The 22374-nt window shown below is 39.4% G+C and overlaps 1 protein-coding gene across 3 annotated transcripts; it reads left to right on the top strand.

The window, feature by feature from the left end:
• The first annotated feature begins 8857 nt into the window (after nucleotides 1–8857).
• zgc:123258 (uncharacterized protein LOC641502 homolog) lies at nucleotides 8858–21109 on the top strand. 3 transcript variants are annotated; one of them, XM_038701804.1, is made up of 17 exons: nucleotides 8858–9066; nucleotides 9915–10025; nucleotides 10498–10680; nucleotides 11056–11145; nucleotides 11263–11396; nucleotides 11695–11858; nucleotides 11947–12043; nucleotides 12471–12572; nucleotides 13106–13187; nucleotides 13475–13549; nucleotides 13742–13798; nucleotides 16176–16229; nucleotides 17363–17462; nucleotides 17708–17788; nucleotides 18168–18328; nucleotides 19862–19895; nucleotides 20599–21109. In XM_038701804.1, exons 1-17 carry the CDS (start codon nucleotides 9013–9015, stop codon nucleotides 20637–20639), a joined length of 1620 nt encoding a protein of 539 aa, XP_038557732.1. In that variant the 5' UTR covers nucleotides 8858–9012; the 3' UTR covers nucleotides 20640–21109. The 3 variants fall into 3 exon arrangements, with proteins under 3 accessions (XP_038557732.1, XP_038557733.1, XP_038557734.1); XM_038701805.1 differs by lacking the exon at nucleotides 19862–19895; XM_038701806.1 differs by lacking the exon at nucleotides 16176–16229.
• The last annotated feature ends 1265 nt before the right edge of the window (nucleotides 21110–22374 follow it).

The raw sequence follows: 22374 nt of genomic DNA on the forward strand, positions 1-22374 counted from the left end.
AGAAGGAGGAGGGGGTTTGATTATCAACCCTCTACAGACGGCTGAAGAGACCCCAAAAGAGAGGGGGGGTTGAAAGGTCACTTTCCCTAAGTGCTATTCCTAAGCAGCCTGATCGTAAAACTGGCACCTTTGATTCCGCAGCCTGATAACGCGGTGCCTGACTGTTAAACTGACAAAAGGGACATTAACCAGCTATTAGCGTTTTCCTAAACAGCCTATCAGAACTCTTCATGTGTGGGGCAGGAAACCCTAAACTGACCCACACATGTAACCATGGCAACTGACCTTGCTCTGTGTTTAATTACCTCTCATCGAAGGGATATTCCTGGTCACACCCAGGTGTGACAAAATCCAGGACACCAAGGACAGCCCTGAATTTTATGTAAACAAAGACTGCAGTCTCCAAAGACTCAAAGCATTGCCTATTTAATTAAATAATCTTTTAGTTACTTGATTACGTTTGCCTCTATTTGAGTAGTTATGTTACCATGTTGTTGCTATCTGTTGTTGATATTATTGCTGAAAAGAATATAAATAAGTTACTTTTGCAGTGTTTTAATTTTCAGCAAGGTTAAGAACACTCCTTCATTTTATGTGTAACCAATGCTTGTTCACAATACTTTCTCACACAATTCCTTTAGAAATGATGATAAAGAAATGTCATACTATACTCTATTAATTGCCAGCTTGAATTTAAGGCTAAAAAACAAAATTTTCCAGCTCCTGAGAAGATTGTTTTAGGATTAATCTAAGCTGTCGTCATGTAACCTGAGCTCCCCCAGGTGGACGAAATAAGTATTACATGCCATCGTCCTGAGATGCTAACCTTTTAAGGTCTAATTACTGACAATTGTTTTCCTGTTACCAAATGCTTATACAAAATATTTGATTATAATACGCGCAAATAGATTATATTTTCCTTATTATAGACATATTGAAAGTTTAGAAAGACAGTCCCTCGGGAAACCGGAAACGGCCCGCCCAGCGGCAAACGAAGGACTGCCCTCTGGGGAACCACACCCCAGACAACAAAAGAGTGACACACGACGTCGTTCGCTCTCTTCCTCTTGCTCTCTGCTACCCTCCTCTGCCGGCTTGTTCTGGGCTCTTCAACGGCGCTTCGGCACGCGCCCGACGTGCCCTCTCCCGGCAACGCCCTAAGAATTCGACCAGCGCAACAAAATCTTTGTTTCGCTTGAAGCTACACACGCAAAGTGCTGCAACTTCAGTTTCCCTCAGTTTCCCTCAGTTCCAGCTACTTTACTTGTTATATTTTCTTTCTTTTGTTTTGTTAAAAGTTATCAGTCCGTTAAGTTACACTAGTTAATTCAAGAACGACCAAGTTCCCTTTTTAAGCTTTTCGTCGAGCTAACTTCACCGAGGTCAGACCAAGCCACGTGGTTTCGCCAGCGACAACAAAGGACACCTGAAGAACAGCCGAATTGCCAGACGGAGGACGGCCAACCCTTGAGGGTTTTTCTTCAATCAGACACGGAGAACCCCGGAGAATTCCCTAGCAAAAAGCCAGGAATCGGACAGCTAGCGTAGGACCCGTGCAACAGGCCAAGGCAGGCCGCCGACCTACCGTAAGACCAAAACAAAACATTCTGTGGTCAGGGATGTCCCATAGTGTTAATATTGTCTTTTTAACTCCTAAACTCATAGCTTACTTTAATTAGTTCTCCTCCGCCGTATGAGTCAAGTCCTCCCACAATCGAACCTCCATTCTCATTGTTTAGCTATTGTTTATTTCTCTGATGTATTTAACCACCTTTTTATATCACCTTAGTTAGTTAATAAATTCACTGTAACCAAGGAAGTGTGTGTATTGCCTACTTCTAAGTCCCTGCCAAGAGAATTTACCCTTTAGATATGAGACTGACTGATTGATTTAAGATAATTGAGCGATTATTAACTAACTGATCACTGGTGAATAATTGTATAATTATTCAATTATTCTATAGTTAATAACAACTCCAGTGGTGCCCCAGCGAAACGAGAGCTTTTTATGAATTAAAATTTTCCGAATATTAAAATTCATAATTGGGTATTAATTCTCATAAATATATTTAAATTCATACATAGTTTAGACCTGCTACAACATAAAGGCTGTGGGTTGAAATGCCAGCACGAGTTATTTACATTTGAGGCTGTCCTTGGTTATCTGTTGCTTGCATTTCTCCTAGACTTCCCCCTCTAGCAGTTTATATAGGCTTGTCTAGTCACACCTGCAGAGCACACTTGGTGACCCTCAACTTTTTGTTCAGCAAATTTTTGACTAATATACTTGATCGTGGATTTGGTCTTGTTTTTTCTTGGCTTATTAGTTCATTAATTTTATAATTTCATTATCTCAATATTTTGTTCTCTTTTTTTTGTCTTTTGTTTTACCTCATTTAGTTTTAATTTCTATGTATTTATTGTCATTTGTACCCCTTTATATGTATTTAATGACATGTACACCATACGTCTAATTATACTTATATTTGTATGAACTCTTATGTGAAGCTAATGTGCTGTATGGGGTATGACTAGTACTTTTATCTGCTAATGTCTGTCTCTCTTGTACACATTTCTCAGAAAATAAATCTGAGGATTTATCTGGTGACATTTTAGGGCATCATATATGCAGAGGTATACCTGCACAGTGAAATATGGACTTTAGAGTTTGCCTGGAATCCCTGTTCTGAGTCAAAGGAGGCTTTGACTGTGCTCTCAACGTAATTAAAGTGCCCTGGTGGAAAGGATTGTTCAAGTGCAGTGCAAGTAAAATGTCTTGGGGTGAAGCCCTTTGAGGTGACTGTGTCCTGTCTGAAGAGTTTTATTCTATATTTAGCAGATGTTTAGTATATTGGTGGAGAGTAATGTCTTTACGGTTGGTAGCTGTAACACAGAAAGATGTCTACACTTGATAGTAGTGATCTTATTTACTGTTATGCTTTCACAGTATAGAGTGAATGGCATTAATTAACAACCACTCAAGCAGAGAGGGCAAAGTAATCAGTTAATCGGGCAACACTAACAGCATCATTATGCACTTGCATTCGCTGTTCAAGGGTGTGAGATCTCTCATGACTATATTTCCAGCTGGCCTTATACTGAACCTTTCTGACCAGTGGTTAATAACAGCTAAATATTCACAGATTAAATAGATGCATAGAAAACAATATTCAGCTTTTTGATAATAACAAACTGACATTTCCAGATTTATAATCTACCTACAAAGGAACTGGCACAGTAGTCCCCCTCCTTTGACCTTGCATGTTGTAGGATCTGTTTTCATTCATTGACATGGATTAATTTCCCTGGTTCCAAATTAGAAAAAATAGTTATGTGGCGCTTAACTCACAGCCAGGAAGGAAGGGAACATGCTGACCCAAAACATGTTATTTGTCACCTCAGTCTTCCGGCTTCACTCATCATTAGCCCTTGAAGGGATGTTGTGTCACACAAAGCAACTCAGTACTCTCAATTCACACTCAGTTGTGTTTTTGAGCTTTAAAAAAAAAGAAAGGAGAGCCACTGAACTGATCTGTTCACACTGCTGCCGTCTGGTAGACGTTAAGAGCATTAGCTCACGCTCTACCAGACCCACAAACAGTTTTTAACCCCCAGGCCATACGGCTTCTCAACCGGGAACACTGATCCACTGTCATTAAACCATTAATCATCGATTACATCGATTACACAATGGACACCTGATATGCTCTGGTCTGGTTTATTTGCACATTTTAAACGTACCCTTTTATAAGCACTATCAGATTTCTATTTATAATATCACATTTTGTTTCTGCTCTCACTCACCATACTCCCCTTCTGTAAATTCTGTAGGATTGCTGCTCTTTTTATTATTTACTTTATTTTTATTCATAACTATGTATAGATTTTTTTTGTTTATATCTCCTGCCTACTTCAATTCTCACGTGACATGTCACAAGGTTTTTTTCTGTTCTGGATGATGTAATGTTATTTGCCGCATATGACAAATAAAATGACTTTGACTTTGAACTATTTGTTAATTAAAGTAAGCTGGGAGAAAAATGCGTCTGAACAAACTTCAGACGCAAACTCGAGTGACAGAGATATTTACAGTCTTTCATAGTACAATGTGACATAGAGGGACAATATGAAGAGTAGAAGGTCACACTTATTTGGTTCGCATGAGGAAATACACCTATTTTCAGTTTAATGTGACTGAAATGCTCACGACATATGTCATTTCAAACTGGCATTGATTAAGCATCGATGATAAAGCCAATGATGATGTCTGTGTGGCCACTGCATTTGCTTGTGGCAATTTGGTCTGCCCTTGTACCAATACACCAAATTGTGGCGGTAATGAAATTCAGTCTCAAGTGGAAACAGCTCTCAGTCTCAAGTGTTCTGATGTTGGTTGATTAGGCACATAATGGAAGGTTTATTTCTTCTTACTCCATGCCTGCTGACAGGCAATTATGTGAATCTGTTGCAAATTTACTGGATATGACTCTTTATCAAATTTTGAACCCAGTGCCACATCCTGGGGTGTTTGTTCTCAATAGCATTTTCATACATTTTATAATATAATATAATTCACATAATTAAACAGGAACAGAATGTCTATGGATTTCCTGAACCAAAGCCATCGTTTCTTCCTTGCCCTGTGACTAACCAGTTGTAAATGGTTTCATCATGCTACGAAGAAACCTTAAGAAAGCTGTGCCCCATTCACAGGCTGCATTTCTGAATGCGTCATGTCTTTAGACTTCCTTTTTACTTTAGATTATTGTCCTACATTTCCAAAATATACCAAAAACGTGTTTGTTTTTTAACCTTCTAGGCAGACTTCAGTTGCCAACTCTAAAGCCTCACACATTACAAACTTGAAATCTCACATATGAGTTTCACACATCACATAACACACTTACAGTTTTCAAATACAGCCACAGTATGTTTTAACACAAAACAGTAATGTAAACATGAAAAAACAGAACCAAACATGTTAACTATGATGGATTGGCCAAGGTGGTTTTCATACAGTAGCATAAACCATTTCAGAGCTACAGTATTTTATTTTATTCTACATGTTAAGTATCTTATAGCATCATCGCAAAGAATAAAAGAATGAGGGTAGAAACAGAGCCTTCACCATTGATTGAGCTGATTTCACAATCAATGTAAGGCGGATCAGTACAGGATTACATGCCCTAACATGCATGACTTTGTAACACATGCATGAAATTGCAGTGTGTGACTCCCTGCTGCACACAGGCAGGTCAACCTTACCATCTCAGCTGAAGGAACATGTCACTTCTTGAACCCTTGGCTTCAAATGCACGTCCTTTCGTATTCTGTGGAAAGCGCTGAGCAGCAAAAGGTTTGCCATTAGCCAAAAAAGGTACATGAATTTTGTTTTCTCACAGCGTGGATTTGACACAGGGGAGAAGGCTCTGGCAGACGTCGATGTTAAATCAGCAGGGCCACAATGTTCCCTGTATGTGTTACAAGGGTACAAGGGTTACAAGAGCTATATTACAAGCAGAATGGTAATTTCTACTTCACTTTTTCCGTTACCACCAGTGGCCCTCCGTCATACCACAGCACTTTTTACTCTCTCAAAATTTCATAAATTCAGGATTTTACAGTGTATGTATGACCCCCAGGCTGGCTGTTTCGCCATCTCATGCCTGTCTCTTAAATATAAACCATCAGCTGCTTAGCTTAGCTTAGCAGCTGATGGTTTATATTTAAGAGACAGGCATGAGAGTGGTACTCTTGGCAAGAAAGCACATATTTCCCACCATGAATTTATATGATTCAAGGAGCATTCCTCTGTAGCAACTGGTACTGTAGCCTACTGTAGCGATTGCTGTTTGTCCCACCTGCTGTTGCATAATTTGGTGAATAATTAGGCATGATGAGGCACAGTGAATGGTGTGTTTATCACTGCAACGTAAACAAATGTTCTCTTCTGTATAATTTATTTTTAGACACTCTAAAGTGGCCCCCAGCGGGAATAAGCATAAGTAAATCTGCACCACATGGCTCCCAAAGACTTCAGCTGTGAGTGTGTGTATGTGCAGGCGGATGGGCAGCATGCATGGTACATCAGTTTCTACTTGGTTTGGTTTAACAGTCTATAAAGTCAATGAATATGTGTTCAGAAAGTGTGCTTCTTCATTTGTAGATCATAAGTTTGCATGCAAAGAGAGAGACTTGTGCAACACAAAGATTTAAATCAAACTTTACCCATAAGAAATTCCTGTGAAATATCTATGCATACATCAATAGATTTTAATGGAGTGACTACTAAAATCTGACATATTGTACACTCAAACTGCATTGCAAACAACATGTAATCATAAAGTAAAGGTGCGATAGCCATGCAGCTACAGTGTGGTTTAGTGAGACAGCTGATTTGAAAGTCACACATTTAAAGCAAAAACCCCAAAGCCATAGCTGCAGCAGCCGGGCACTCAGGTCAGAGGACCACAAGGCGAGGAAGCTGCTGTGCTTATCTCGGGTTTTGGCGCTGTGGCACCTCAGGGGTGAGCCAGGAAGTCTCCATGTATGCTTGAAAATCCATCCCCATATGGTAGTTTGAGCTTCTCAGTCTTTCTCTGGCAAGCAGTGATGGTTGTAAAGATCACATTACAGATGACACATTCCTTATTAATATAATCTATCTAATCTCATATAAAGATGTGATGAAATTTACAAAGACAGATAATATTCAAATCAGTCTGCATATGTAAGAGGAAACGTAAATTACTGCTGCCCATCAATATAGGAATTCTGGGTGACAAAGGTACATCACGATCAAAAACGTGACCCTATTGTCACCCTTGGTCACATTAAACTGAATGGGTGATTTGCATGAGTCACACGAGCACAGTTTCTCAAGCAAAGCTAAAGGGACAAAGCGCAGAACATGGGGGATTCGATGCAAATCAAAAGCAGTGACAAAAGCTTACAGTATGAAAAACAAGTCATCCAAATATAAAAATACTCAACGCGGTAAACGTGGAGGATGTCATGAAGCGATTCATATAATAACATCATACTCCATGCTGTCCGAGCCTTTGTGACACAAACTAAACTAACTCAGAGATCGAAATGTTGTTCTTTTTTCCTGCACATTTGATTTGTTCTATAAGAAAGAGAGAGACACGTTATTGATAACTGAAATGAACATTGTTATGTTGGAGAAATAAATATGTATACTAGCAGAGAAATAAGAAAGAGGAAATGAGTGACTGGGGCAAAGATAGGTAAGTGGAGTGTATGCTTTGGTACTTGCTAGAATGAAGTAGCAACAGGCTTGTTTGGTTGCATTGGCGGGTTGGGCAGGGCCAGTGCTGGCAACATGCTAGTTATCTTAGAATATTAGTGTGATGAAGTGACAAACTTAGATGGCATTGTCAACTAACAAATTCGTCTGCCTCCTTTGCTAATGTGAAGGCTTTTATTGATGGAGGAGAAGTAAAAGCCTGAAGGTCATTGTATAACGCGAATCCACTACCAGGCATATTTTGAACATGGACTGTTATTAATACCAAACGTTCAGTTTGTTATCCTACCTCAGTCTCAAGTCTGACATTTTGACATAAAAATGGTTCAGTAACTTGTCTTATAACCCTTCCATAATTATAATGAACTTGAATTTGAATTGAACTATGCATTTTTTTTTGTCAGGCAATTTGTTGCCTAATCTGAACTTTGTTAAATCACTGGCAGTGACTGCAACAACATTGGTAGTGGTGATGACTTGTTTCTGCCATGATGGCTCTGACTAGAGCTCATGGTGAGTGTTTGAGCTTTGTGTATGTAGTTGCAAACAAGCAAAACTTGATTTAGATTGCACATTTCATTCCAAGGGAAATACAATGTGCATCATGTGGATACATTATCCACTCTTCTCATCAACAGCTCTGTAGTGTTGTTGGACAGCCTTGTCCCACTCATTGGATTCAGTTTATGGTCTCTGTTTTTTGCACTTTGTTCTAAGAGGCTTGAATTGGACTAAAGCTCAAGCAATCAGGATGATTTCAAATTATTCAAAACTGTTTTGGTGGTTCTGAATGGGTGTATTGCTAATGATTGTGAGATTTCTTCTTATACAGGATTTCTATCAGTATTGATAATACTGATAAGAAATCATCTACATTATGAATTATACATCTATTGTGTTCTATTGTCTAGTAAAAGCCTTGATTCTGGATTGATGGTACACCTTCAAGTTCATAAACTGGTGTGTAGGAGACCCTGATGATTACAACAACAATCATCAGTCAACACTGTCTACAGATTAATTATGAAGGTAAATCACAATGAGGTGATAAAAAGGGCTTGTCTTATCTGTGTGTGTCTGTGAGTGTGTTGTGATGTGATCAAAGCCTCATTCCACCATTTCAGGTTTGACACAGAGATATGCATCAAACACACACACGCACACACACACACACACACACACACACACACACACACACACACATTTAGAGGAGGAGTGATAGTGTGAATGTTTACAGACTTGTCTCTCTTGTATACTCGTAAACATACTCGTCTTGAATCTACAGTCTCCTGTATGAATAATTATGTGAATCTGTGATGAATCTTAATAAAACCTGTAGCCTACTTTTCTAACCATGAGAGTGAAAATGTCTGCTGTGAGAAAGGCCTATTGAGAACATGTATAGAGAACCTAGATGATATTTTAATACGCTAAAAATATTTTAATGTACTTTTACATTTTCACTGCATGGTGGGTTAGTTTTATACCTTCACGCCTTTATTAATTGTAAATGATTGATGGTCAGTATTTGCAGGCTGTGTGTGTCGCTGGGACGCTGTGAGGTGAAAGAGAAACCAGTGGGTCAGCGTGTCACGTGCCAAAACAGGAAGTACCTGACTAGCTGCTGCTGGCAAGCTAAACAAAAGCAATGCAGATACGACTGTCTTAGCTCATGAAAAGTGTATCCGTGTCACATTAATGTTGATGCCTCCAGACTGTGTAAAAAAACGAATGTTACCAACATGGAAAGAGCTGTCAGACTCGTCATTTTCTCGGTCATTTTCTTGGCATCGCAGGTAAGTTAAGTTGACGATAATAAACAGAAACTGAACTGGTTAGCGACCTACGGGCCTGATAGCTGAAGTTACCGTCGTTAAACATGTCGGCTTGGACTACTGTTACCGGTCTAAATCATATTCTTCGTGTGTAGTCGACATACTGTGCTAGTTTTTTTTAACAAGCACCGTGTTGTCCGGTTTACAACGAGGAAAATGACCGCTGCCAGTGAGCTAACGTTAGCTGTAGCGTTAGCGGCCTCAGCTAACGATGGTCCAAGATAATGTTAGAAAACTGAGTTTCTGAGCCGCATTAGTGTTAAATGATGGGACGACGTTAATGTACACAGCAGCTGAAATTAAATTACACCCCACTCTTAGTCCGTTAAAATGTAATCTAACTTATACAGAAGTATAACTTTAAAGTTTGTCGGAGGGTGATTCCCCCGACGTGCTCTTTCACGTCATCACTAAGGAAGTTTTTAATAATACGATGTTTATTTTAAGAATGAGGAATTGTGTATTGATCTCTGCGGCATTTTATGATCACTGTACAGTTCTGTATGTGTCAGTGATTTTAGGTTTTATTTGCAGTTCATGGGGGGGGGCTCTTCAAGGAAAACAAAAGTCTGCAGAGAGTTTAAAGATGGCTTCAAGTCGGTCTAAACTTTATTAAATCTCAATAGGTATCAGTTTTACCCAAAAAAAGCCTACTGGGATGCGGCAAATATTTGCTGTGTGTCAGGCCAGCTACAGATCATCTGCTGCTATCGTTTACTGCCTTAGCCAGCAGAGTATGTTATATAATATATTTTCTTCAACACTTTTAAGTGTGTGTGGAACTTTAAATAACCATTATTTCCTAACAGATAAACTGCCAAGAGGCGATCTTGCACATTTCAAATGGAGGTACAGATAGGGAGTACTGCATTGTCCACAATCACTCCTGGACCCCCCTGTCACAAACCCTTGATGCTGCTGTAAGTTTTTTCAAACCTTTTTAGTCACTATTCTTTTGTTACATGTTAGTATCAGGTCAGGTAAGTGTTTTTGACTTTTATTGACTTCTTTAGTCTTTTGTTTTAGTTTATGTCTCTTTTTTTTTTTTCTTTTTTTTTTAAATACATCCAGAATAAGACAGTTTGCTGCTATGGTGGGAAGCGGAGTTGACAAGTTTGAGATTCACTTAAATAATTCCAAATGTCAAAATGTCACTTTCACCATTTTACAGCCTGTATATACAAACTTGTGGCTGGTGGTGTTTTACCACTCTGATTAATGTGATAACCTTAACTGTTTATAGTTAAGAAGTAATCACAATTTCTTTGTTTTGTTTACTTTAACACCCATCATTGTGAGACTTCCTCTATGTGTTCATGTATGTTATGTTATGATGGGAAAATCTTTCTCTTCTCCTAATTGTTAAATCACTTGTTGTCTTCACTTTTCCAGGTGCAGTATCCACTGATGAACATGACCTCCACTCTGCTATGTAATGGCTCAGGGGTCAGTCCGGATTTGGTAAAGGGCAAAGCGCTGCTGGTGATGAGGGGGGACTGTGAGTTCAGCCAGAAAGCTCTGGTGGCACAGAGCCTCGGCGCTACAACTTTGCTCATTGCCAGCAACAAAAATTTGGTAGGTCATTTACGTCAATCTGTAATTTGTTAGTGAAAAAACAAAACACAAAGGGATGCAATTTGCCATTTTCCTTTAGATTTCAGTAACTTATTAACTAATGGAGGACCCATTACCTTTAATTGTCTGTACCTGATCATAGTGTGAGAATATGCGAATTGAACATGTAAGAAGCACATGCAGAAGTGAATCTGAAAAATAAGGAAGTGACATACCAGTGGAACAGATTTTTATTTGGTTCGCTACCATCTTTGACATATTTGTTTGACAATATACCGTGCACAGAATTACTCCCCAAAGGCTGGATAAACAATTTTCCCAAGTCTAACTAACTGCATTTATAAAAAATCTCTTTTGTACTACTCGGCTCTTCAGATCACTCCGTCAGCCAATGACTCAGAGTATGCAAAGGTCCATATTTCCCTGGCGCTCATGAGGTACAGGGACTTCCTGGAAGCTCAGAAGGTCAGACAGTCTTTTTGTTTTCGTCACCCCCCCTTTTTTTTTTATAAAGGTCAGTGTGATGGTCAAACTAGATGCAAAGTTGCTCATTAAATGTTTAGTTGTCGTGCATGTCCCCAGGTGTTTGGTGAAGGAATGCAGGTGAAGCTTTATGCTCCACCTCAGTCAAAGATTGATCCAAGCATTGCAGTCATGCTGCTGATTTCCATCGTCACAGTCGCCTTAGGCGGCTACTGGAGTGGGGCGTGTGAGAGGTGAGCTTTTGCAGCTGTACATGAAGTGCTGTATCTGTACATTTTAATAGGCTCAAACAAGAACACATACTAGAAGAACATGTTTTTCAAGTTGTTTTAACTGTTTTTTGTTAGTATGCTGTGACAATATAATTGATTAACCATATAATATCAATGTGAATATATTGTTGTTAACGGTTGAACATTGATTATTGAATTATTTAATATTTATTTTTAATTAATGTCGCCTCTGTGTCTCAGTATAGTGAAGAACAACCACAATAGGCTATAAATTAACATGTTTTTCTGTTTGTGGCAGGGACCGGTTGACTAGTGGTGGAGCAGGGGGAGGAGGGGGAGGAGGGGGAGAGAACAAAGTGGACAGCGGAGAGCTTTTCCTGTACTCTCCTCTGAAGGTGGTTTTCTTTGTCGCCCTGATGTGTGGGATGTTGGTCCTCATGTACTACTTCTACAACGTCCTTGGTGAGTGGGACCAAAAAAAACCTCTTCAAAGGGGGTAATAATATCTGCTGTTTAGTTGATGTGATCAGTGTTTCTCTTTTTCCCGCAGTTTACGTCATTATTGCTATATTCTGCCTGGCATCTGCCTCCGCACTGTTCAGCTGTCTAGATGCGGTGATGGAACTAATTGGTTGTGGCACTGTGAGGTATGAGTGTCGCTCTTTCTAAAAAATAATAATAATAAAATGCACACATACTACCACTAGTGTTGGCCAGATATAAAATAGAACCTTCTGACCCACAGACAGTGTAATCACTTCACAAAAAATAATAACAGAAATAACAATGTCAGCCTGAATAGAATAGTATTCATCAGTTCTACCTGATGAACAGCTCAGCATTATTAAGTGACTTTGTGTGAATGCTTTACTTCTTTTCCTGGTTTTTCCCTATATAGACCATAACCTTTGTCCCATCTAAGCAAGACATTGTGGTCACAGTGGGAAGATGTGAAACAGAGCTGTGTGTGTTATTGCCTTCTCCTTACACGTGTGTCTCTCAGTCACACCCTGGCAGACAAACCTCCACTGCTGAAAGCCTTTTGTTTATTTGATCGTCTGTGTCTTTTTCCAGCTTCTCTATCCGAAATTGGAACTTCTCAGTGAGGTCTCTCATACTGGCTGCTGTGTGCATTAGTGTTGCTGTGGTCTGGGGAGTGTACAGGAATGAAGACAGGTACTGTGTTCTGGTGGTAAAGCGGGAAGTGCACATTGCAGCAGCAGTGCTTTTGACATTGCAACACCCAGTGCTTACTGCGTTGGTGTTAGATGTTTGGAGCCAATTGTGAGTTTAACTTGTCAGAGAGAGAGTGTGTGTGTGATATGAATGACAACTTTAGTTTAAGTTAAAGTATTTTCTAAAATATATATTAACCTCGCTCAAATAATGATGTTGGCAGGGTTAGGGCAGCTCAAGTCTCTTATGTTATATTTAGAGGTAGGTCAGTGTTCCTAATATAGCAGATGATGACCTCAGCCTCCTTGCCACAATATCCTTAACGTAACTTGTTTGTGATCTTTTTACAGATGAATTTCATGGTTTTCGGTCATTCATGTTGCTGCAGGCTTTGGGTCATGACTTTCTATTAGCATAAATTCATATGGGGGTGTTATTAGTAATAATGTGTAACTATGCTTTGCTCTTGTTAAAGTTGAAAAAACATGCCACAGTTTAAACAAAAGGTAAAAGAACCTTTTGTGTCCTTGTAGATGGATCTGGATCTTGCAGGACCTGCTTGGCATCGCTTTCTGCCTCAACTTCATGAAGACCATTTCACTGTCCAACTTCAAGGTGCCTCTTACCAGCCCGTCTCGTCTGAGAATCACACTCATGTCATTTAATCTTTGATATTATACTTGGTTAGGCATAAGAGTACTTGTACTGGCATTGTTGTATTTATTTTTGTATTTATTGCCGTTAGTGTATCACACACTGTCCCATATCTTTGCATCAACAAGACAGACCTCTAGTGTGTACATTTACATCGGCAATTAAAGCAATGCTGTATTCTGCAAAGCCGTTAAGGTGTTTTTCTTCCCTGTTTCATCGGTCTGAAATTTTCTCCCATAATCTCATAGATCTGTGTGATTCTGCTGAGCCTCCTGCTTGTGTATGACGTCTTCTTCGTTTTCATCACTCCTTTCTTCACCAAGGTATGAATATAATTATTCATTTGGTTTTCCAGTTAACGCATTTCACTGATGCACAAATGTTTAATTTGACTGAAAAAGCAAACATTTGCAAAGGGAACTGTACATGAGCTCTGGTGTTGCAGTGTGATGTAAGGAGGTTTCACAAACGGAATAGAAACAAAATATGATCGCTTACCCTTTGTCTGTTGACAGAATGGAGTTAGCATCATGGTGCAGGTCGCCCTGGGCCCGGATGCATCTGGAGAGAAGGTAAGTCCCCTGCATTACCCCTCACCTTGAAGGGGAACTCCACTAAATTATCTTTCTAGGCATTCTCAAAGTTTTCATGCAGTCAGCTTCTCCCGGTTAGGATTCAGTGTTCAGGAGTTTTTTACCGGGACCTGAATTATTCGGAGAGGTCTCTTCCTCTCCAAAACATACAGACCTGGATATTATAACCGGTAGAAACTCTGAATAAAGCAGCTTCATGTTAAGAATCAGTGTTTGTCGTTGTTCGGCGGACACAGGACACTGTGAGCAAAGCCCCCGCTAATGTGTTCTCAGCTTGTTTCTCTGATAACTTAAGATCCAGACGTCTGATGACTAAATCCTTTATCCCGTTTCATATTTTTTAATATACACACAGTGGGGGAGAACAAGTATTTGAACACCCTGCTATTTTGCAAGTTCTCCCACTTAGAAATCATGGAGGGGTCTGAAATTGTCATCGTAGGTGCATGTCCACTGTGAGAGACATAATCCAAAAAAAAAAAAAAATCCAGAAATCACAATGTATGATTTTTTTAACTATTTATTTGTATGATACAGCTGCAAATAAGTATTTGAACACCTGAGAAAATCAATGTTAATATTTGGTACAGTAGCCTTTGTTTGCAATTACAGAGGTCAAACGTTTCCTGTAGTTTTTCACCAGGTTTGCACACACTGCAGGAGGGATTTTGGCCCACTCCTCCACACAGATCTTCTCTAGATCAGTCAGGTTTCTGGGCTGTCGGTAAGAAACACGGAGTTTGAGCTCCCTCCAAAGATTCTCTATTGGGTTTAGGTCTGGAGACTGGCTAGGCCACGCCAGAACCTTGATATGCTTCTTACAGAGCCACTCCTTGATTATCCTGGCTGTGTGCTTCGGGTCATTGTCATGTTGGAAGACCCAGCCTCGACCCATCTTCAATGCTCTAACTGAGGGAAGGAGGTTGTTCCCCAAAATCTCACAATACATGACCCCGGTCATCCTCTCCTTAATACAGTGCAGTCGTCCTGTCCCATGTGCAGAAAAACACCCCCAAAGCATGATGCTACCACCCCCATGCTTCACAGTAGGGATGGTGTTCTTGGGATGGTACTCATCATTCGTCTTCCTCCAAACACGGTTAGTGGAATTATGACCAAAAAGTTCTATTTTGGTCTCATCTGACCACATGACTTTCTCCCATGACTCCTCTGGATCATCCAAATGGTCATTGGCAAACTGAAGACGGGCCTTGACATGTGCTGGTTTAAGCAGGGGAACCTTCCGTGTCATGCGTGATCTTAGTGTATTACCAACAGTAACCTTGGAAACGGTGGTCCCAGCTCTTTTCAGGTCATTGACCAGCTCCTCCCGTGTAGTTCTGGGCTGATTTCTCACCTTTCTTAGGATCATTGAGACCCCACGAGGTGAGATCTTGCATGGAGCCCCAGTCCGAGGGAGATTGACAGTCATGTTTAGCTTCTTCCATTTTCTAATGATTGCTCCAACAGTGGACCTTTTTTCACCAAGCTGCTTGGCAATTTCCCCGTAGCCCTTTCCAGCCTTGTGGAGGTGTACAATTTTGTCTCTAGTGTCTTTTGACAGCTCTTTGGTCTTGGCCATGTTAGTAGTTGGATTCTTACTGATTGTATGGGGTGGACAGGTGTCTTTATGCAGCTAACGACCTCAAACAGGTGCATCTAATTTAGGATAATAAATGGAGTGGAGGTGGACATTTTGAAGGCAGACTAACAGGTCTTTGAGAGTCAGAATTCTAGCTGATAGACAGGTGTTCAAATACTTATTTGCAGCTGTATCATACAAATAAATAGTTAAAAAATCATACATTGTGATTTCTGGATTTTCTTTTTTAGATTATGTCTCTCACAGTGGACATGCACCTACGATGACAATTTCAGACCCCTCCATGATTTCTAAGTGGGAGAACATATATATATATATATATATATATATATATATATATATATATATATATATAATTAGTACACAAATCGAATATATACCATGGATCTAGTCATTTTTAGACATTTTAATGTGGAAAGCTTACATCCTGTATCTTTAAAACGTTTTCCTTTAACCAACTCAAGCACTTTATACCCGACCTGAGACTGAAACATCGTTCTGTGAATAAATAAAGTGGTGGAGTAAATTTGTGTTCAAGAAGAGCAGTGTGCAGCAGTTTGTGATCTTAAGAGTGCATGATCAGCTAAGTCCTGCACAGGAAGCTAAAAGCTAATTTTGGTGGAATTCCCCGTCAAGTTTGCTCAGGCTTTATTAACATCCTGGCTGATCTGCACTGCTTGTTGTTGATGCCCTTAGGGAAATGATAGACTGAATGACTAACTGTGCGCTGGGGTTGGGTGGGCTCTGTCGTAGACGCAAGGTAACATGGTGGAGGTCCCTGCTGAACCCCAGACTCCCTCTGAGAAAGTAAGGCTTCACTTGTTACCATCCATTCCTTTTGTCATTGCTGCCTGGTGTGAGTGGGAAGGGATTGGAGTTGTTGATGTTTAGTCTTAGACTCTCATGAGCAGAATCCCACTTTCATTCTTCTCTCAGATAAATATGTGATAAAAATATGATGAGGAAATTTTTGTATTGGGCCGTTATTTTGTTTTTTATACTCTTCTATATAGACACACATGACCTGCACAGATACATCAGATACAAACAAATTGTCAAAATTTGGTTAGACAAATCTGACAAAGTATTCAAATGAGAACTAAAAAATGTCTTACTTTAATGATGATTAAAATGCATTCTTTGAAATAAATTTATATTTATATAAAATTGTTCTCGCTGCCCATCCTGTTCATGTGTATCTATGTAGTATATTACATGAAAAAAAATTTCTGTGGCTTAAACTTTTCCCCAGCCCTTTCACAAAAGAGAAATGTGAAGAAAGGGTCAGAAATACACATGTAGACTGTCACATGATTGTCAGGTGGTATATTCTAAGAAGCCACTCATGTTTGTCGTTTGAACACATCAGTTCTACTCGAGCTAAATTAGTTTTCGCACCGTTTTCATGTTGTTACCTCTCTGTAAATTGGATTTCGCCTTCAGGGGGTTTATAGGAGAGGGGTTTTTTTTTGTTCAGCATGAATTCTGTTCGGCATAGTTTTTTGCTGTGCAGATAGAGGCGCCCAGAGGGTTCAGTAAGGAATGTTAAGCCTTCTTGGGATAGCTGAAGCAGTGTTTCTCCCAGTAGCAGAGTTTACGTTTCTGGATTTTCGGTTTTCGGTGGGAAATGTTAATTATAAGAACAGGACATGATTTGTAGCTTCACCCCTGCTGCCTCCTTAACTGTCTACCCAGACTGTACAGATTCTGTTAAATTGGGAAAGTCGAGGTATATAACTGAGATGGCAATTAGATGGGAGTTTGAAATAAAACAAGAGATTTTAAAGCAGTACGCACCTATATGTCAGCTACAGCTTTGAGAAATGAAGTAAATGGTGTAACACAAAGTACAGCTCACTGCGTTTGGCTGTATACAGCACAACAGTTCTGCTGTCGCGCTTTATGTCATTTTAAACCTATGAAATGTTTTCTTCTCCCAGCTGCCAGTTGTGATGCGTGTCCCTCGGTTCTCAGCTTGGGCTCAGAACCTGTGTGGGATGCAGTTCTCCATTCTGGGTTATGGAGATATCATTGTTCCAGGTGAGGTTAAAGTGTCACCATCAGTGTTCATCTAAACCCTCCCATGTAAATATTTTAAAAGCACACATTGCTATGTGTTTCTTTCTTTTCTCTTTTTTTTGCTTTAAAAATCCCTAAACAAGCTGATGTTAAAATGCAAAATTGTGAAATGGCAGCACTGCGTCTGAGCTGAGAAAGAATAAATAAAGGCAAACATTTGTAGTGCGATGTATCACTCACCGTCTGCATCCTCATTGGTCCAACAGGTCTCCTGGTTGCCTACTGCAGCAGGTTTGATGTTTGGATCAACAGCAGCAAAAAGATCTACTTCGTCAGCTGCTGCATAGGTACCTCACAGCTCAACTATAGTTTTGTTCCATCCATACGTTGTAACTTTGCATGACCACAGGTAAAGATGATTGTATGTTTAGAGTCATATGACTTGCAAGGGAAAAGGTATGAGAATAACTGAAATATGTACAGAGCTAAATATACACGCTCTCTATATACAGTATGTCATCACATGCCAGCCAGAGTCTTCTAATACTTCTGCTTAGTGAAACACAAAATAGTTTTTGCTGAGCACTAGGTGTCTCTGGTCTTTTCTTTTCCCCAGCACTGCAGTCGAGTTCTGATTGCGTCTGTGTGTGTGTGGTGCAAGTTTCAGGTTCACCTTGTCTCTCTCCTTCTGTGTTTGTATTTGTCTGTCTCTCTCAATCCCTGTAGCCTATCTGCTGGGAATGATAGCCACGTTTGCTGTGATGCTGCTGTCAGGGATGGGCCAGCCTGCCCTGCTCTACCTGGTGCCCTTTACCCTGATAATCTCCGCCGTGGTGGCTGGGTGCAGGGGAGAGATGAGGCAGTTCTGGGCAGGAACCACCTATGAGGTGAGAGGACCGGAGAGAGAATTCAAAGTGATTCTGTACACGTTTAGCACAGTAGTGTTACCTGATAGCTATGTTGTTACTTCCTCAGTGCTTTCAAACAGGTGTCAGTATATTTCTGAAGAACCTAACACCTTGTATCTGTGATGTGATGAAACCAAAGTCAACACAGCGCTATTCCAGAAGTACACAGCAAGGCTTGGTGCCAAGACGTATGCTCTCTGCTAGTAACTAGGAGGATGCTGTGAATATGTACTAATACAAACTAGGCTTATGTGCTTCAGTGCCAAGCTGCTTGTGCATAACATAATAATAATAAAAAAAAGCATTTTACCTGTTCAGCAAAAAAAGCCATTTCCTGGTCAGCCCTGAGAGTTTGCGGTTTCATAATTTGTCTCCACAAAGTCATTGCAGCTCAGATAACTGTACTTACTTGCCTTGTAAGTCTGTTTCTGAGTCTCTAATTGTTTAAAACAAAATATTAACAACCTTCACTGTTGCAGTTGCAGCTCCAAAGCTTTTATCATTTTCAATTTGCCTAGCAGTTGTCTTGCCATGTAGTTAAACTGAGAGGAAGCCGGTTGCACCAGACCACCTGACCTTCACTTTACATCACTCACCTCTCTGCAGCCAGAGGTTCTGAGGAAACACTTCAGCGTCACTGCACTGTCAATGCACGTAATTCAGGCAAACACTTCCCCCACATGTAGTATAGAGACTGACTCTATTCCAGTATATTGTGCTTGAATAACTGATATCTGTCATTTACATGCTCCTTAACCTGGCATGTGTTGCGTGTTACACTGTGTCATTACTATTTTGGGATGTCACCTGCAATAAGCTTAAGGACATGTTGTGGTATTGAGGATAAGAATTCTAAGATTAGTTTATAAACTGTTTTTAAATGTTTTTAAAAAGGGAAAAATATTCAGCAGTGTTGGATGCCAGTGTCTTAACAAAATGTACGAAACTACGAAAAACTTTATTTAAATAGCACACTTAATTAGATGTGAAATAAACTGTGCCATGCAGTATGGACACATACATAACATTCAAACAAACATGGAATTAAAAACAACCACAAAGAAAACAAAGTTAATCAAATATGCATGAGAACAGGAAAGTGAGTCTGCTTTAAAATTATTGTTGAGCATAGGAATATTACAACAGCCAGGACCATAAATTGGACCTGCCAATATGTTTGAAAGCATGACACCCTTCTGGTGTTTTGTGTCCGAAAAAGTTTCAAGGTCTCTGCAGGTTTACGTACACAATAGGCATTAACTGAATGCTGAAAGTTAAAATTGACCCAATATCTGTAAAGATTTACTATAGTTAATATTCAACAAAAATGAATTCTATGTTTCTGATATTTCTCACCGGGAGGTTCTAGGTTAAATCAGAAATTCTGAGAGAAATTTGCATGGATGTTGGTGGATAAGTGAAAGTGCTTGTGTGTGTGTATGTGAGAGACAGAAAAGAGGAAAGAGAATAGAGGAAATGGACACAATTCTGACCTGGCTTCATCTTCACCAGGTCTTGGACTCCTCCAGGGAACCTTTGCTGCCAGGTGTGCTTCCCTCCAATCCAGACCTCTCTCTCCCCTGCATCCCTCCTGTCATTTTACAGTTGCTTACGGCAGTGCCTTATCTTTTCTTACCAGCTTCTTTTTGTCTTCTTTTCTTTTTCCTTTGACATTTTAATTCCTGATTTCCAGGGTCAGTGTGATATTCAAAGACACAACAGATGTTAATCCTTTTTATAGTACAAATATGTTGGAGGACCTATGTTTGGACAGTGATTTGCATTAACTGACCACTAGGTGTCTCTAGTTGATTGAAAATAATCTTCTGATTTGTCTGAAGAGCTTCTGAGCCACACTCCAAAGTGGACTTGTGTTAAAGCTGAGGCCCTGGAATACCATTAACTTTATTTCTGCAGTTTGTTTTATAATTCTCTTTCTCCATTCATCTGTCTTTTTCAACCAAAGTAATCTCATCACTCATTCCTTCATGCAGTTACCAACATGTTCATGTTGTCCTCTGCATGTTGTTGCTTGCAGTTAACCTGGGAGAGCTGTGGCATGGATTTTTGGATGTGTTATCTCTGTGGTTTGGTATTTGTAGAACGTACCGCTTGTATGCTGTAGGTAGTATATGCAGTACGCATTACAAAGTAAAATCCCATCTAAGTTCTTTGTCTTTCATTGGTTTTTGTTGAACCAAAACATTAAACCGAGGAATTATTAACTTTTTCTCTCCTTTTGTCTTTAGAGGGAAGAACTGACTGCTCCGTAGAAGGAGAAAAATGCTGACTTACAAGGTTGAGAATGGACTCATATGCTGGATGCTTTTTTTTTTTTTTTTTTTTACATTTTAATATTACATTTGCAAAGCAAGGGAACACAATGTTATTATTGATCAACAGATTCTTAAGAGTATGGGTTCATCTGACTGCTGTGAATGGCTAATAAATACTGTGTTTGTGGAACAGAGATGTTTTAAGTGATTGAAAGGCTTGTTTAGTGCCTGAAAGGTCTGTTAGATTCATGTTCAGAAATCTGTAATGACTTTACCCTGGTGATGATTGCATACAACAAAATGAGAAAGCACTTTATAATATTTAGCTTGACAGTTATTTCATTAGGGGTGGGGTGGGGGTACAAATTACTTGTAGCCACAAAATGATACATTTTTGATAACTGTTTTGGGTTTTCTCTGTAACCTGTTTGTATGATGTGATTTCTTTAATTGCCTTATATTAAATGAAACAGCTTCTATTTAATGTTCTTGTGTATTTTCTTGCCTTGCTGAAACTTCCACACAGATTCTTCAGTGAAAAAAATCTTCCGGTAGGTAAACCCCACATGCCTGGAAAGGCGGTGACTTGTTGTTCTGCTTGGAAAGAAATCCATACAGCCATTACTACGTGTATGAACTGAGAGGAAAGGGCAAGTTTTTTTTACAGGACTTATGGGGGGATTTTAAGTTTTGTGAGGTAGCGAGGGGGACGGACAGTGCCAAGCATTAATCAATAAGATCTTACAATTAATTTTGCAGTAAAGAATGTTTCCAGTGTATGAAATGATTAAAATGAGCTGGTAAAATGCCAAAAAGTGTCAGATCAGTATTTTCTTTCCTTTTAGATTCCAAGGTATGGAGGCTGTTTGTTTAAAACGGTCCCTCCAACCAGCACTCATAAAAATTATACTTTCTATTGTTATAAGTATTAGTTGTATATATGGTTTCCCATCATTGGGTTTATAATGAACATATTGTGCTTGTACAGCTATTTAAGTCCCATCAGATTTCAGTGAGGTAGTCTCTGAAACTTGAAGTTACATTGTCTAATTGCATCTTTTATTCTGAATTGGATTTGTCTTATTTTTACTTTAAACAAGAATGGGGAAAGAAAGACTACACTGGCCGCTATGGGTTTTCTTTCTTTCCAAACACTAACCAGTATCTCCTTGTGACATGACTCATTTATAACTGTTGATATGAATAGACTTAATATCTGTAAAACAAAGAAACCCCTATAGGTTACCACTTTCCAATGAGTCACACTTAACCTGGCTTTATTATTGATTAATAAATAACTATTCATGGAACAATTCCAGTCCATTAATAAGTTTTGGTTGCCAGGTTAATAAATCTTGCTAGATGTTCAATGGATCCCTTGGCTGGGAATTGTCTATTGATAATAATGCAGTTGTAAATGTTGGTAAACATTTAAAAATGCTCAGAGGTTTCTCACTTTCCAAAAGGTTGTCAAGTCTGTGATTATAAATGTTATTAAGTCATTAATAAAGGTTTAGGGTTAGTAGGTTAGGACTTTGTTTAAAGTAATCGCCAGAAGTTGTTAAATGTGGCCAAGATCATGAAAAGAATACCCAGCAAAATTTATTTAAAAAAAATAAAACAAATTGTGAGAAACTGTGTGTTTTGTTTGCCTGAGCTCAGTATTTTATTTCATGTGCCTCTGTACATTCTAAAGGGGTACAAATACCATACCTGAATACCATTGTGATATTAAATATTGGCCCATAT

The sequence above is a fragment of the Micropterus salmoides genome, unplaced genomic scaffold, assembly GCF_014851395.1.
Source record: "Micropterus salmoides isolate LMB-PRFRI ecotype aquatic unplaced genomic scaffold, ASM1485139v1 Ms_hic_scaffold_6, whole genome shotgun sequence".
Lineage (NCBI taxonomy): Eukaryota > Metazoa > Chordata > Actinopteri > Centrarchiformes > Centrarchidae > Micropterus > Micropterus salmoides.